Raw genomic sequence first — 16,370 nt, 5'->3', positions numbered from 1 at the left:
GACGTAATATTATTGTACGCTCGCTGAAGTTTACCCCGCAGAATCCAACCGTCTGCTATCTATCGTCAAGCGCAATTTTGCGAAAGCTCAGAAATAATATTAAAGTGCTTTAAAAATGCCGTGTGGCAAAAACTTTAGGCGGAGAAGGGACTCGTCGGACGTGGAGGAGGACGAGACAACTAATGAAGTCAGGTAAAGTACTTTATTGAGACTCTACAACATGAACAACAATACTAGCTAGCTACATTAACGTGATGCTAGCTAACGTTAACGTAGCGTTAGCCAACTGGCCATCAGATAAAAACAAGTAAACGATAGCTACCTATTTAATAAAATACAGCGTGTCTTTGGTTTTAGTTGTATTGTCTTTCGTAGCTAATGCAATTTAACGACGTTGAAGTTAGCTTCCGTGAAAATGACAAAAAGGTACATTTCACTGTTTTTTCACAGCAAGACCACGGTCTGGATTAAAAAAAAAAAAACACTAACGTTATAACTTACCTAAAATTGTCAAACCAGGACTACATTATCCCAAAGAGGCTAAAGATTCTTTAAAACAGTTTCAGATTTGTGAAAGTTTAAATCTATTTGTTGAAAAATGCAATGAAAGGAGATTTAACAGATTTGTTACGTAATGTTTGTGTTTATTTCTATTCTAGATCCAAGCTATCAGAGGCCAAAGAGCTTCAGAGTTTGCGGAAACGACAGACCGGAGTCAGGTGACGTGAATGCAACAGTTCTCAAACTATGAACACGTTTCAAAAGGCAACGTCTAATGACATATAATAAAACATATGAGATAATATATTCATATTTCCTTTTGTTTAGTGTGACCGCCCTGTTGGTCGGGGAGAAACAGCCACACGACGCTGAAGCTGATGCAAGTGACCTTCTTTTTTTTTTTTGGATTAACCAGAATATGTTTTTACATTGTTACTAAAATAAACATCTCTCACAGAATGACCCGTTCAAACTGAAGACTGGAGGAGTTGTAGACATGAAGAAAATCAAAGACAGGAATAGGGACATGTAAGGACATCTGTGACTGTTTCAATAATTTCGACACAGTGTAGTTAACATATTGTGATTGTCATTATTACATATGACACTGATTTGACTTAAGATGACTTTTGTTCCAGGGGCAGGACAGAAGAGGAGACAGACCTGAACCTGGGCACCTCTTTTTCCGCTGAAACTAACAGAAGAGACGAGGATGCGGACATGTACGGCAGCACACACACACACGGACACGGACACAACCTTGCTCTCCTTGGTATTCAGAAAGTCGTGATTTAAGTCCAGGGCGCACACACTGGTCAGATTAGAGTTAGGGGAACGGATTAATCCCGATCCCCACCTAGGGCTGCTTGATTATGGGGGGAAAAAAATCATATCACAATTATTTTGGTCAATATTGAAATCACGATTTTGTAACACAATTACTCATTGACTTTTAGAAAGATGTAGCATTTATTAAACAACAAAACACAGAAAAAAACTGTCAAAAAACAGTGAAACAGTTAAACAAGTCAACAGGTAAAACACCTTGAACTGTGACATTTCCCTTCATACTTTTCCCGTTGAACTTTTTGAATTCCCCTTAAAATACATGATTTAAAAAATAAATTCAGATGTTACAATAGTATTACATAATAAACACAAACTGTCGTAGTGCACGTTCACAGTCTTTTCAAGTCATAAATAAAATACCAATAAAAGAAAAACAATAATTGTTGTTCTCGATTAAAATGTTTTTGTGATCGTTAGAAGCCAAAATTTGATTAATTCCACAGCCCTAACAGAGTTCATATTACTTCACTTCATAGTAGAGTATATTTACATTTTAGACAGCAAGATCAACAACACATTTATTTAGATTGGTTGGTATTTTAGTTTGAAAGATTAATGAATTGAATGAAATCTAAAATCACATCAAATACAAACAGCCCAAACATTTAGGACACAATCTGGATGGATTAGATACTCGCACACAGTTGCTTCATAGAAACATTTTAAAACCCTTAATACCCTTTTTAATAAATCTACCCCCACAGGATGAAATATATCGAGACCGAGCTGAAAAAGAAGAAGGGCTTGGTGGAAGCGGAGGAACAGAAAGTGAAGGTGAAGAATGCAGAGGACCACCTGTACGAGCTGCCTGAGAGCATCCGCGTCAACTCTGCCAAGAAGACGGAGGAGATGTTGTCCAATCAGATGCTCAGCGGGATCCCTGAAGTCGATCTTGGCATTGAGTACGTATAGAAGAGTCTCAGAACTATCCTTTAGCTTGACTGTTTTAGAGTCTTCATGACATGACATTCATGGCAGCATGAATACTCCGCCCGTTGCTGGTAGTGGCCGTTAGTAGCTTATGGCGTTTTTCCATTACATGGTACCTGCTCGACTCTACTCTCCTCGACTTGACTCGGCCGCGGTGGCCCGTCCTCCATTTTCCCTTGCAGATTTAGTACCGCCTCATGCCTTAGGCGAGCGTGGCTGGTTGTCATAGCGACGCCGCAGGAAACTGCCGTGACCGACCTAACGCGACACACACACAGAACGTCGAAGGTGTGTTGTTTATGACTCATGACATGTGGCTGTTTGCCAGAAGAAAAATGTTTGATAAACTATTTAAAAATGGCGGGTTTATTCAGGACACCCCCCCGTCTGTCGCTAGCAATGATGACACAGTGACTAGTGACGATTCTCTCCGACCAATCAGTAGTCTGCAGGTTTTCACGTCACCTTTTGGTATCGCCTCAGCTCGCTTGGAACCTCGACTGAGGTGATACTAAAAAAAGTACCTGTTGGCAGGTACCAGGGACTTTTTTTTCATAATGGAAAACCAAAAAAGTAGAGTCGAGGCGAGTCGAGCAGGTACCATGTAACGGAAAAACGCCGTTAGTCTCAGAGAACGAGACGCAATGACCCAATCAGGCTGTGAAACGTCAGTGTTGGCGTTGCCAAAGGTCTCCGTTTCCGTCCGCTGAGACGCCAACACAAACCCGCAGATTCCAAACCAAATCAATTGTTATTGTATATTTGTTGTAAATTCTATTGTATTGTTATACTGTATACTTAACAGTATTTTTATTATATTTCTTACTGTCCTTTCTGTTTTTATTCTTTATATGTTAAGTGAGTGTTGTACTTTGCTCTCAAAGATTAACCAGAGTCAAATTCCTTGTTTGTTTACGCAAACCTGGCCAATAAAGCGGATTCTGATTCTGAACAGGGTGAAACACAGAAGTGTTTTCAAATGTCTCCGGTTTAGGAGCTCTGAAACGCCAGAGCGGTGTGAATGCGAGGTGTAAACGCAGCCAAAGATGTTGGTTTCTAAACCAAAACGTAGCGATGTAAATGTAGCCTTAATATGCTAGAAAGACATTCTGCATTGAGACAGGTCAGCGACTCGCTGACAGAAAGGACACAGCTCTGTTACTGATGGCCTCTATCTGTGCTATCTCTCCCAGTGCAAAGATAAAGAACATTATCCAGACAGAGGATGCAAAAGCCAGACTCCTGGCAGAACAAAGGAACAAGAAAAAAGACAACGGCACATCTTTTGTACCCACGAACATCGCCGTCAACTACGTTCAACACAACCGCTGTGAGTGCTGTCGATCTGTAAACACTGGGGGCTCAAATAGTGGCAGGACCCCCGATAGGTAATGAGAGGTTGGTTAAATAATGTGTCCATGTCTTTTCTCAGTCTATCATGAGGACGTGAACGCACCGCAGAGGCACCAGAGACACAGAGAGGAGCCCAAAGCGAGGCCGCTGCGTGTGGGAGACACCGAGAAACCAGGTCCAGAGGGTAAGAGGTTGAAAAAAAATAAAATGTGGATCAGTGTTTCCCAAAGAGCCCAAGACGATGTCCTCAAACGTCTTGTTTTGTCCACAACTCAAAGATATTCAGTTTACTGTCACAGAGGAGAGAAGATGTAGAATATTCACATTTAAGAAGCTGGAATCAGAGAGAGATGACTCAAACTGATCATCAAACTAGTCGGCGATTAATTTAATAGTTCACTTATCGATGAATCTTTGCCGCTCTACACTGTAGGGGTGTGACTCTTCACTGGTCTCACGATTCAATTTGATTACCATGATCCTGTCAACGATTCGAATGGATTCAATATCACGATGCATCGCCTCCTCAATATTATTATTTAATTGCTACAAATGGTTTTCATCGACAAATTCAAGCAGTCAGATATATATGAACTCCCCTTTTTATTGTATCTGCTCTTAAAAAAGACACTTCCTGAATGTAGCGGAGTCTGAACACAGCAGACAAAAGGCAGAAACAAAATAAAGCAGCAACCGGAAAATCAACAAGTACCATGAGTCGGCTATAACCGATTATGGTCTGTCACTGCATGGATGCAGAATCGCCCAGGTGCTCATCACGATGCATCGATGCGATGATTCCTTTCAACACCCCTACTACACGGTTCCTTTGTGTATCGCAGCTCAGTGCCGCTAGACTGCTGCAATAATCAGTGTAAGCTCACTAAGGCCTTTTTATAGTTGTGCGTAGGATCGACGGCGCAGGGTCCGGCGTAGACGCAGACCCCCTCTGCTTCTACGCCGGACCCGACGCCGTAGCCTGACGCCGTAGCCTGACGCCGTAGCCTGACGTGTACCTCTTGAAAAATGGAACTACACGTCGCGGCGTCGCTTGGCCGTGGCTTGGTAGCGTTGCATTTCCCCCCCGACTCATTTCCTGGTTCTCCTTCTCCATAAACAACATGAAATCAAGGAGAGGGTTAACTTTTCCTGCTGACGATTTCCCACCGTGATCAGAAAGAACAGGGGAGACACTGTTTCTCTCACTATGACTCTAGAGTCGCTACTCGCTCCGAAGCTAAACACAGTCACTCTCTCACTTCTCCCTCGCTCTACCACACACACACACACACACACGCACACACCAGCGCACAAGTGTAAACATCAGGCCACTTGCGTAGGCTACGGCGAAAGCTATGCGTGGAGCCTCCGCAGAACTGTAAAACAAGCTTAAGGCCTCCTGCACACCGGCTGCGTGGCGTGTGCTTTTTTTTTTATTTCGGCTCCCATGTTAACAGGTTAGAGCTTGCACACTGCCTGCGTGACACGCACGTCTCTCCGAAAACGCGTGCATGCTAAAAATAGGACCGCAACTTATTTTTTGCGCGACACACAAGCGTGTTGGAGGCGTTTCCAGGCAAAATAGAATAGGAAAAGATGTTTATATGTCATTTTGACATGTTGACATAAATGCAGATATAAACGTAATTTAAAACAATAATAAATAATTATCGATTTTCAAATATTGCACCTGTCAATACAGAGCGAAATATTCTGTAGCCTATTTTGCCGTCAATACTGCCGACGTTGTCTTTGCTGTAATCAAATCAGTCTATATTTATGTTTTTGGGAAACATACATGTTCCAGACAATGCTAGCAGCAGCAGCGCCGCGTCAGACGCGTCGCTGGTGTGTAAAGACATAGAAAACGCCACGCAGCCGACACGCAACAGAAACGCCACACTCACAACCCACAGCCAGTGTGCAGGAGGCCTAAAACAGGAGCATGTGCAATTTGTACTACTTTCTATAAACTCTCTGGCAGTAGTGACTTACAGGAGAATTCCGGTCGATTTCAACACGTAGCTCTGTTGTTTGGAAATTTGGAGTGCTGTCAGTAGCAAAAAAAACTAAACCAATCTGTGCTGCCTACACCGTGTTATCCTCCTGCTACAGTTAGCACCCAACAGGCTGAAACAGGGCAAGTTTTAAACGTGTTTTTAGCCTCTAAACATGCTCGACATGTCATTACAAGTGCCTACCCATGTGAATTCCTTCTGAGGGAACACAGTGAATCTGACTGGAATATTGGATTGTATGAGTTCAACAATCGACAAGTGTGGGCTTGACCATAAAACAGGAAATAGACAGAGGCATGTGCACTGGCTGGATTAACACAACTTTTATGCCTTTCTGTCACATCGACTGTGTTCCCTCAGAAGGAATCACTTCACATGGGTAGGCACTTGTAATGACATGTCGAGCATGTTTAGAGGCTTAAAACACGTTTAAAACTTGCCCTGTTTAAGCCTGTTAGGTGCTAACGCTAGCAGGAGGATAACACGGTGTAGGCAGCCCCGTTTGTTTTCGTTTTTTTTGCTGCAGCCAGCACTCCAAATTTCCTGAGCTACGTGTTGAAATTGACCGGAATTCTCCTTTAATTTTGGAACATTGTTTATACAAACATAATAGTTGCTCACCCCTCTTCTGAAACCTGCAATCTGATTGATTCCTTCTTCTGTTACTCCAGTTCCAGAACCACCCAACTACCGCAAACGTCCCAACAACGAAAAGGCCACAGACGACTACCATTACGAGAAGTTCAAGAAGATGAATCGACGTTACTGAGAAGCTGGATGTTGGGTTCCCCCTCCCCAAGATTCTCAAAGAGGGAATTATTTATTTTCACTATAATTCCATCCATAAGTAACACGACATCAAGATGTATGGCTATTCAGATCATGGGTTTCATACTTGGAGTAATAAAACATCTAAGAGATTCTGTCAAAATCTTATTAAAGAGGGGTCCATGTTCTAATTTGTGTCAGTTTAGGGATCCTTGATGTAAAAAAAGTTTGAGAACCTATTGACTAAACTTGATATCATCTTAATAAAGATTGAGGCCTCCAGATGAACCATGAAGATAATTTGCAGCGCCATTTTCTCAAACGTCCTCTGTTATTCAGAGTACTCTACAGCCAGTGCAGTAGTCCGTACAAAGGCTCCTTGTGGCTGTCTGTGTACAGTGTTTGCTTTGTGATATGTTAAAGGATCATTCCATGTCATTGATGAAATGGCTGAGGATCGTCAGACATAAGAAATGTTAAACGAGCGGTATTCCTGCTCCGTATTGTGAGAGATTTGCTTTTTAGTCCACTGTTAAATGTTGACTTTTAGTTGTAGAATTGTGTATTTAGGGCTTTTTAATAGATTAAAAAGGAATAAAAAACTAAAACCACAAGATTGAAGTTATTCTTTAATGTGACAAGTGCTTGGAGAAGTAAAAAACAAAACAAGAAATGAAACATGAAATAAATGTAAGCACACACTCAAAAACAAAATGCTATACCCGGGAAAAAAATCTAAATTGTCTGGATTTTTTTACTCAAGTATTGTATATACAGTATGAAAGTGTAGAGTGTACGCAAATGTATAAGTTAATTTTGAAAAAATTAATTTATACGGAGGGGAATGTTACTTCTGATGCTTTCTATTAATGACTTTCAGGTATTTCTTCAGTACAGTTTCTTTATTCTACTCTTTTTTTTTTTTTTTAATACCTATTTATGCAAAAAGAAATATCAAAGGTTAAGTTGCCGTGGCAGACGCTAGTTCACAATGTGTAATGGAAACTAAATTAGCCAAACCACTTAAGTACAGATTGAGCACAAGTGCTCATCAGTCTGCCTTCCTCCTCATGGTTTCTCTATGGAGGACGTCCCGTGTCCGTTGAGGTGTTGTTGGGGGTTCGCCTCTTGTGACGGAGGTCCCTCCGCGTCCTCTCGGTCGCCCTGCGTGGAGCTGCAGCTGCTGCCCGGCGAGGCCCAGCTGTCTCGCCGGCGGTACACCTCGCACAGCGGCAGATCAGTGCTGTCCCACTGACTGTAGCTTTGCAGAGCGGAAACCAGTAGGAGGCAAAGAGGCAGCGCAGCGCAGAAAGAGAAGCAGACGAGAGCGACAGGTCAGAATAAAGCACATTCATCCGCATAGAGGAGCACATAAAAAGACACGCATACGATAGAAGCGTGGAGGTTATGCAGAAGCACTGGAAACGGGATCAACACCTAAAAACAGCGGCTTATTCACTAGATACAGTAGTCAGAGGTGTGACTTATCAACTGTTGATTTTAAAGGGTAATTTCGTTTTTTTTTTTTTCTTCCAACCAGGACCCTATTTTCCTGTTTTTGTGTCTAAGTGACTGATGGGAACAACTTCCTTTGAAATTAGTCCAGTATTAAGCGAGACTGCAGCGGCGAAACAAACTACAATGTAAGGTAAATGGGCAATTGCGCACCTTCAATTTCCGTCCACTGAAATGCTATTTTTTTTTTTTTTGTGCCACTGACAGGCTCAGATTATTCTTCTAAGTGTCTGACAACATTATGGAAAGGATCCCTACAGAAATAGACCTTTTTTTAACATTAAACAACCCCCGAAATATCACCATCACCAAACTCACCAGACTCCATGTAAATAAACAGTAAGTTTAAAACACACTTCATCCAAAGTCGACAGAAACTAAATAAAACTATAAAAAGCCGTCTGGCTTCGTCTTTCCACTGTTCCAACATTCACCACTCTGGTTTGGTTGAAATAAACCCTAAATTCACTCATTTACATGTGAAAATATCAAGGGGGTAAGCTTCTCCTCACAACACGTAGCTCCTATGGCGCCATTTTGATGCTAACAAGCACTCAGCCCCCGTTAGCATCCCATTGACTGCCATTCATTTTGACGTCACTTTGACAGCGAATAACTTTACATCTGAAGTGTTTAAAGACTATTTGTCCATTGTTTATTTCTAAAGAAACACGACAATGTATAAAAGGCTCCATTACCTTGTTCCTCACGTTAAGGCTCCGTAGCAGACGTTTTTGTAAAAATAGGCTAACGATTGTGTCATAACCACACGACTTACTGTCGCATAGTAGAGGAATTACCGTACAGTACAGGAGAAGCGCGCAGGCAGTTTGGACTTACATTAGCTGTTTAGGTTTCATTACTAATGTTAACTAGCATTTTAGTTAGCAATAATTAGCCTGTGTCCATGTTATCTCCTTACATATACCTACGCTCTCCGTCTCTGCAAGATTTGGACATTTCTCTTGGAACAGCTACCAGAAGACTTCCAACTTTCAGACAGGTTGCTCACGTCACATTTACGTCGTCTCTCTCAGTTGGAGGCTGCTCAGTAACGCTCAGCCATCACCGGAAAAGTGCTTCTAATATCCTTCACTGGTCAGTCACAGAGCAACGGGATCTGTTGGTCCATTATATATACACAGTATATGGAAAATATGCTGGATCTATACACGCTAAAACTACTGATTATTTACATGAAGTCTGGTGGGTTTGTTGATGGGGATATCAGGGCTGTTTCATGTTAAACAAAAAGGATCTTACTCTTTAACAAGAAGGTCTATCTCTGTAGGGATCCTTTCCATAATGTTGTCAGACACTTGGAATAATAACCTGAGTCTGTCAGCGGCAAAAACAGAACTTTTAGTGGACGGAAACTGAAGGTGTGCATTTGTCCTATAGGGTTACATTACAGCTCGGTTCACGGCTGCCGGTTACAGCGTTCTCGCTCAATACTGGACCAACTTCAAATATGTTTGTGATATTAGTCACTTAGACACCAATGCATGGCAAAATAGCATCCAGGTTGGACAAAACAAACACCGAAATGACCCTTCAAGTTCAGAGAAAAGGTGCGATTAGTTGCTGATGGAGGAGAAAGCAGAGCGAGTGCAGTGGAGGAAGGAAGGCCCACACCCAGCATGCTCCAAACACGCCTGAGAGACACGTCTGAACACTTTCTCACAGAAAACAAAGACACACTACTACAGTGTTTTGTCTCTACTTTATTTCTTAATCATTCTGGGTCTCTCCTGGAACAGCTTGCATGGTTACAGCCTCGAGACACTTGTGGCGTTAGGACGGAACCAATTCAAAATAATCACTGTTTTTAGACTTGCTTTTACAGAAAGAAAAAAAGAAAACTTGAGAAACTCTTAGTAGTTTCAGATTTGATCTTGAATAAATAACAGCAAACAGTCGTGTCTAATTTTACAGTCGATGCCAAACATTCATGCACCGACCCTCCCTAGAATCTACCGTACAAATCACCACCACTGTTCCATTCATGATTTAAATATTGCATATAAATACTCTTGAATAAACACAAATGATCTAAAAAAATCTTTATGCTGATAAAAGTTTGAGTTCTTTCAATGTGTAATTCTTCTAAAAATGGCCTTCCTACAAAAGCTCTGCGTTGCAATACCCAGAAGCCCTTTATTAACAACCATCTAACAATTCATCCATGGATAAAATAAGTCAAAGTTCATTACTTCAATTCAAATGACTTTAGTAGTGGATGAACTAGGAGCAAAGGCCTCGTTACTTACATCCCACTAAACCAGGAGTATCAAACTCTGCTTCTCTAAAAAGGGCCACGCTGGAAAAAGAGAATTGTGTCGAGTTCATTAACATGCTTCGATTTCAGCGAAAAAGTCAAATATGCCGAGAATGTCGAAAACTGTGACAAAAAACGTTGGGGGAAAAAAAAGCACTGCAAATGTTGGACATAGTGTTAAAAAAAAGCACGGAAAAAGCTGCAAAAATCCAAACAAAAAAACCCAAACAGCGTCATAAAAACGTTAAAAAAAAGCTCCCAAAATGTCGGAAAAAGCGACAAAAACCCAAATGTACCGTGAACCTAAACTGATGTACGTGCCGGATCAAAGTTTGCGAGGGGGGCGGATTTGGACGCGGGCCTCGACTTTGACACTAAACCGTGCATCCCTCCCGTGTGCCTGACAGTCCGGGTTAAAACCTCTCGAAAGCCTATTGGACGCTGCCGACCGGGAAACTGATCACCATTTCGAAACAAACAACCAGCAGGAGATCAACACCGAGCCTCTCTGTTCGGAAATACACCCATGTCACCATTAACGCTACTTTTTTTCACCATCCTCCCGGAACCGTCCCGAAGTACAATCTAAGCTGCCCCGGAAATGAATGTGGACCGTTATAATTTATCCTTAGTATTAATAAACTAACCCTTTTTTTTCCCGGCCCAGGGACGACAGGAGGTCCTTAAAGCGTAACTCTCGCCAAAATGTAACCATGGGGTCTTTTTCTGAATGTACCCGAGTCAAACGTTTAGTCGTTGATATCCGAATGCGAATGAACGGACTCCATATGAGGCTCCTTTTTCAACTACGAGGTCAATATTGGTTTTCAATAACGACAAAACAAGAAATAATCCGTGCATTTATATGGAACTAAGCTTTAGGAGCTTTCCATCTTTACTCTCCTCCCTGTTACGTTGCATTCGGAAATCGATTGTTTTTGACTGATAAAATGGCTGCGGCCGGAAACAACAAGACCTACGGTGAGTTGTTCAAAACCTTTTTTAGTAAACTCTGGGTACACAAACAATGTTTCCAATGCTTTCGTTAAGGTGTAGAGCCCCTGGTGATACTTCGAGCAAAGTCTCATGTTGTGTCGAGCCTTCTTAGCGTTTTAAAAATAGCTATTTTGAGGCTAGCGTAAAAGCACCCCTAGCACTCCCATTCAAAAGGCCATTTGACCGAAAAACGAAAATACGGTCAATCTTAAAAGTGACGATTCCGTCCTAAATATGCTATTAAACGAAAGTCTGACCCGGGTACATTCACAAAAAGACCCTAGGTTGCATTTTGGCGAGAGTTACGCTTTAAGCTCGAGCCCTGCCCGTTGAGGAATTCCGGCGCGTCAACATGATACAAGCCTTCCGTGATTTTACGGTTCAAGGTGTTCTCCCTGTGGATCCGTTTAACCGTTTTTTTTTTTTTAGTTAAATAAATGCAACATCTTTCCTAAAGTCAGTGTGTAATCGTGTTAAAAAAAAAATTTTCGATATTGAACTAAAATAATCATTATTGACTTATGATTTCTTCCGAACCCGAGCAGCCGTAAGTCCTCTCTACTTTGACTAAGTATGACACACGTCATAGAGCAGAAAAAAACCCCGTTAAGGCACTTACTAATCAATAACAAAGTCATTTAGCGAGATGATCTCCGTCACAACGAGCCTCAGCAGAGAGCTGCGTTGATGAACGGCGGCGTTTTTGTATATGACATAATATGGAGAGAAATTCAACCCAAAAGCTGTCAGGTTTAGATGGCGGCAGAAGTAAACCCATCCTGGGGTTTCAGCAGTGAATGGTGAAGGTGAGACAGCACATGGTGCGGGGGGCATGGGACACAACAGATGAGCGGTGGGATGGGGGGGGCGGGCGAGTATGAGCCTACTTGTACCTGGAGGAGTAATATTCTTCCTCTAGCTCATACAGGTCGATGGCGATCTCGTCCCGGAGCGATGTGAGCTTCTTGTCGCACTCGTCCTGCAGCGAGCGCAGCTGCTGGTTCTGGAGGCTGATGGCGTCGTTCACTGACGGAAAGTCGTTCAGGATCAGGAACTGCTTCAGGTCCGACACCAGCTTCATCAGGGACTCGCCGGCTCGGACCTGACACGGCGACACAGACGAGGGGGAACGATTGATTGGGGGTTTTCTCTCTGGACTGAAGCTAGAGCTGCAACGATTAGTCTACTATGGGGAAAACATGTGGATCAGTGTTCCCAACGCCCAACATGACGTCCTCAAATGTCTGGTTTTGTCCACAACTCAAAGATATTCAGTTTATACAGTTGATATATTCAGAGGAGTGAAAACAATATTCACATTTAACAAGCTGGGATGAGAGAATTTTTACTTTTCATTAAAGAAAAGCGCAATACTTACAATGTTGGCTGCTCTGACGTGCATCTCATAATGGTCCTGCTCTGCCTGGGTTGCTCTGGAAACCTGTGTCTCATCTTCTATCTGGAGAAAGAAAACAGTGTGACAATATTACATTACATACACACACTCATGTTTAAAAAGGCAAAAAGGAACAATGTTCAGAGAGGAAAATTGTCCTGCTTTTCATCAGAGAGAGTGAGAGAGGGAGAGATAGAAAGCTAGATAGAGAAATAGAAAGCTATATATATATATATATATATATAGATAGAGAGAGAGAGAGAGAGAGAGAGAGAGAGAGAGAGAAAGAGAGCTATAGAGACAGATATATATATATATATATATATATATATATATATATATATATATATATATATATAGAGAGAGAGAGAGAGAGATATAGAGAGCTAGAGCGATAGAGAGAGATAGAGAGCTATAGAGCTAGATAGATAGAGAGAGATCGAGAGCTATAGAGCTAGAGAGATAGATAGAGAGAGATAGAGAGCTAGAGCGATATATAGTAGAGAGAGAGCTATAGAGCTAGATAGATGAGAGATATAGAGCTAGAGACGATATAGAGAGAGATAGATAGAGAGAGATAGAGAGCTATAGAGCTAGAGAGATAGATAGAGAGATAGAGAGCTATAGAGCTAGATAGATAGATAGAGAGATAGAGAGCTAGAGCGATAGAGAGAGATAGAGAGCTATAGAGCTAGATAGATAGAGAGAGATCGAGAGCTATAGAGCTAGAGAGATAGATAGAGAGAGATAGAGAGCTATAGAGCTAGATAGATAGATAGAGATATAGAGAGCTAGAGCGATATAGAGAGAGAGCTATAGAGCTAGATAGATAGAGATATAGAGCTAGAGCGATATAGAGAGAGATAGATAGAGATAGAGAGCTATAGAGCTAGATAGATAGAGAGATAGAGATATAGAGAGCTAGAGCGATAGATATAGAGAGAGATAGATAGAGAGCTATAGAGCGAGCTAGATAGATAGATACTTTATTGACCCCCAAGGGGAAATTCAAGGTCCCAGTAGCTTAAAGACATCACACACAACATACACACATCATGAACAGGATGATAAAATAACAAATCCACATGAATGTACTAAGGGATGAATAAGCATGAGAGGCTTGCAGTGACAGGGCAGGGACTGACCCTGGGATTCTGCCTGTATGAGAGGATGTATGAGAGTGGGTGTCATGGTGGCAGTGCAAATAAGTCCAATAGTGCAAGGATAAAGTCTAGAGACCGGCATTAAATACGGACAATATAAGAGAATAATGTAGACATAGTAATATAAAAACTATACAGCATTGCAAGGATAAACTTTAAAAAAAAAGACAGCATTAAATACGGGCATTACAAGGGAATAAAGTAGACAGTAGGATAGACGCAAATCAGCAGTCAGTATTAGAGGTTTGAAATAATAGGGTTACAGCCATTGTTCAAGTAATACACATAAAACAGGAAATTAGAATGAAGGGCTTTGCATCAATGTACCTTTGCTGTTTTGATGATTTCTGTGAAGTTGTCCAGGATGGACCTGATGTCATCTTTCAGCCTCTTGTTGTAGTTCTGTAGCAGAGACTCTTTGCTCTGGGGGAGACCTCTCTGGGTAGCCATCGTGCAGCGAAGCGCGCGCGTTAACGTTACCTGTTCACATTAGGTTTTCGCACATTAATCCGTTTATCCAACGAGGATTGTAAAACAGCAGAAATATAATTTATTCCAAGTTCTGTAATGGTTAGGACTTACTTTTTTTTACCGCATACTTTGAAAATAATCTCGTGTAAAAACGAGACCAACAACAGCTTCTTCTTCCTAATGCTATATCGGCTAACTTCCGGTGTGTCTGCTTGTTACCGCCCCCTAGCGACAAATCTGATGATTTCACACTGCAAAAAAAAAATAAAAAAAAATAAAAAATCAAAAGGTCGGGTTCATCTAATTTTTTTAAGCGTCATATAAAGATGTTATATATATATATTATTATAGCATGACTCAACGCATAAACCACTGAAAATTACGGTTTTATGTGACGGGAGACCTATATTTCAAAGTAAAAGCACAATAGAATTATCAGCAAAATTAAGTATGAACAGTTCAAGTTCTCACTATGCACCAAAACGGTCCCTGTCAGTGCGTGTTATATTATAATATTGGATTTTATTGTTAATATCATTAGGATATAAGCATGTTAATGTTGCAGTTGGTCGAAGTGAAGCTTTGTATGTGAAAATGTAAATCTACAAAGCATGGTAAAAAGTTGGAGTAAAACGCTGAAATGTAGTGGAATAGAGGCGTACGTTCGCACATAATAGAAATTCTCAAATTAAAAGTGCCTCAAACTGTACTAAAGTGCAGTACTTGAGTATATGTGCTTAGTAACATACAAAAGTATGTTTGAAATATGATAAATACATAAAAAACAACTGTGCAAACATTTGATTTACATTCATTTAATAGTTTATGACTTACATATAACATTTTTAAAAGTAGGCTGTGCAGCAAGTATTTAAGAGTGCTTTTTTTTTTTTTTGTCCAACGGTATTATCATCATGTTGTTGAATCCTCCAAAGATTTCCTATACAACGGTTTGAAATACATTTTGCAGCTGTGTTCAACTCAAAACACATTCTTTTTAAGGGAACCCTGACTCTGTGTCAGTGACTATGTGCAACCTTCATGTATACAAGTTGGGTGAGAAAAGTGATATTTATATATATATTTTTTTTTAAAAAGAAGAAGAAAAAAAACGATTGTACACTCCAAAAAGAAAACAGAAGATTTGACACTGCAACAGAGGAATACATGAATTCAACTTTGGGTGGAAACAGGTTGGATCCCCTTTTCTTAAAAAGGTGCCGTGGTGAGAACCAAAGAGTGTTCCATGATTTTACAAAGCACAAAGACAATAAAATATTCCCAAATGACGATGGAAATAAATTCAAAAGGAATGTCATCAGTCAGTCACCATTCAAGTTCTCACTTACAAGATACTACCGATACAATCCCTGACCTGAACTGTGAAGCAAAGCTTTTTTCTTTTCTTTCTTAAGTTGCAGTTGAAGTTTTCACATCAGTGTGAGTCACAGTGAGTACACATTTGGAGTTTATAGAGACCTACGATAGAGATGCATTACAGAGTTGAATAAAAATCTTGGTGCATTAGCAAAACGCAGACAGCAAGAGGAAGTTGTACATGATTGTTCACAAGTATTTTGGTGCTGAATGCCATGAAGTGCAACAAAACGATGTAAACGCAGCAGTTTTTTTAAGGAGGGCACAAAAGGCAAAAGTGATGTATGCTGTTTGATGTGGTTGGAGGGATGTACTGTAAGGGTGTAAGGCTTGAGAGATATCTTGTAAAGAAAAGGGAGTCTTCTACACATATCTAACATAGGAACAACTATAATGAATTTTCTATGCCTAACATTTTAATTACGCTTCGTACGTTACATGGAATAGACACTGATATTCCATTTTCATTAGACAGGATAGTGGCCACAAACATAAAACATGACGAAACGCAAACATTTTGGAATGAAACAAAAGTTACATTTCATATCAACAAATGTTATTCTTGAAATGTCTACCGGTATGCATCATTATCCAGCATCTGCCCTGTAACAAACTGTCAGGCATGAAGACTATGAACTTTGAGGGGAATCATTGTAACGTTGATGTAATTACAGATACATTCCCCTGAAACATCTTTACAGTGTCTTTTCCTCTTCCAAGCTTCTGTGAAGCTATGATCTTGTTTGAATTCTAAG

General features: G+C 40.8%; 2 protein-coding genes across 5 annotated transcripts; one reads left to right on the top strand and one right to left on the bottom strand.

Annotated features, from left to right (window-relative positions):
• Positions 1 to 7: 7 nt before the first annotated feature.
• Positions 8 to 7,033, top strand: c5h9orf78 (chromosome 5 C9orf78 homolog). Its single transcript, XM_078251588.1, has 9 exons — positions 8 to 192; positions 660 to 719; positions 829 to 880; positions 959 to 1,029; positions 1,140 to 1,223; positions 2,055 to 2,252; positions 3,474 to 3,610; positions 3,713 to 3,817; positions 6,323 to 7,033. The coding sequence occupies exons 1-9, from the start codon at positions 116 to 118 to the stop codon at positions 6,418 to 6,420; spliced, it is 882 nt and encodes a 293-aa protein (XP_078107714.1). The 5' UTR covers positions 8 to 115; the 3' UTR covers positions 6,421 to 7,033.
• Positions 7,034 to 7,035: 2 nt separating this feature from the next.
• On the bottom strand, positions 7,036 to 14,454 carry med22 (mediator complex subunit 22). 4 transcript variants are annotated; one of them, XM_078251590.1, is made up of 5 exons: positions 14,350 to 14,454; positions 14,095 to 14,247; positions 12,587 to 12,667; positions 12,102 to 12,391; positions 7,036 to 7,680 (listed from the first exon to the last, which is right to left on the bottom strand). In XM_078251590.1, the coding sequence occupies exons 2-5, from the start codon at positions 14,215 to 14,217 to the stop codon at positions 7,488 to 7,490; spliced, it is 687 nt and encodes a 228-aa protein (XP_078107716.1). In that variant the 5' UTR covers positions 14,218 to 14,247; positions 14,350 to 14,454; the 3' UTR covers positions 7,036 to 7,487. The 4 variants fall into 4 exon arrangements, with proteins under 4 accessions (XP_078107716.1, XP_078107718.1, XP_078107720.1 ...); XM_078251592.1 differs by having other exon boundaries at positions 12,102 to 12,310; XM_078251593.1 differs by lacking the exon at positions 7,036 to 7,680 and having other exon boundaries at positions 9,639 to 12,310; positions 14,350 to 14,453.
• Between the last annotated feature and the right edge of the window lie 1,916 nt (positions 14,455 to 16,370).

This window comes from Sander vitreus, chromosome 5 (genome assembly GCF_031162955.1).
Source record: "Sander vitreus isolate 19-12246 chromosome 5, sanVit1, whole genome shotgun sequence".
In the NCBI taxonomy this organism is placed as follows: domain Eukaryota; kingdom Metazoa; phylum Chordata; class Actinopteri; order Perciformes; family Percidae; genus Sander; species Sander vitreus.
This window is presented reverse-complemented; position numbering and strand designations above follow the sequence as displayed.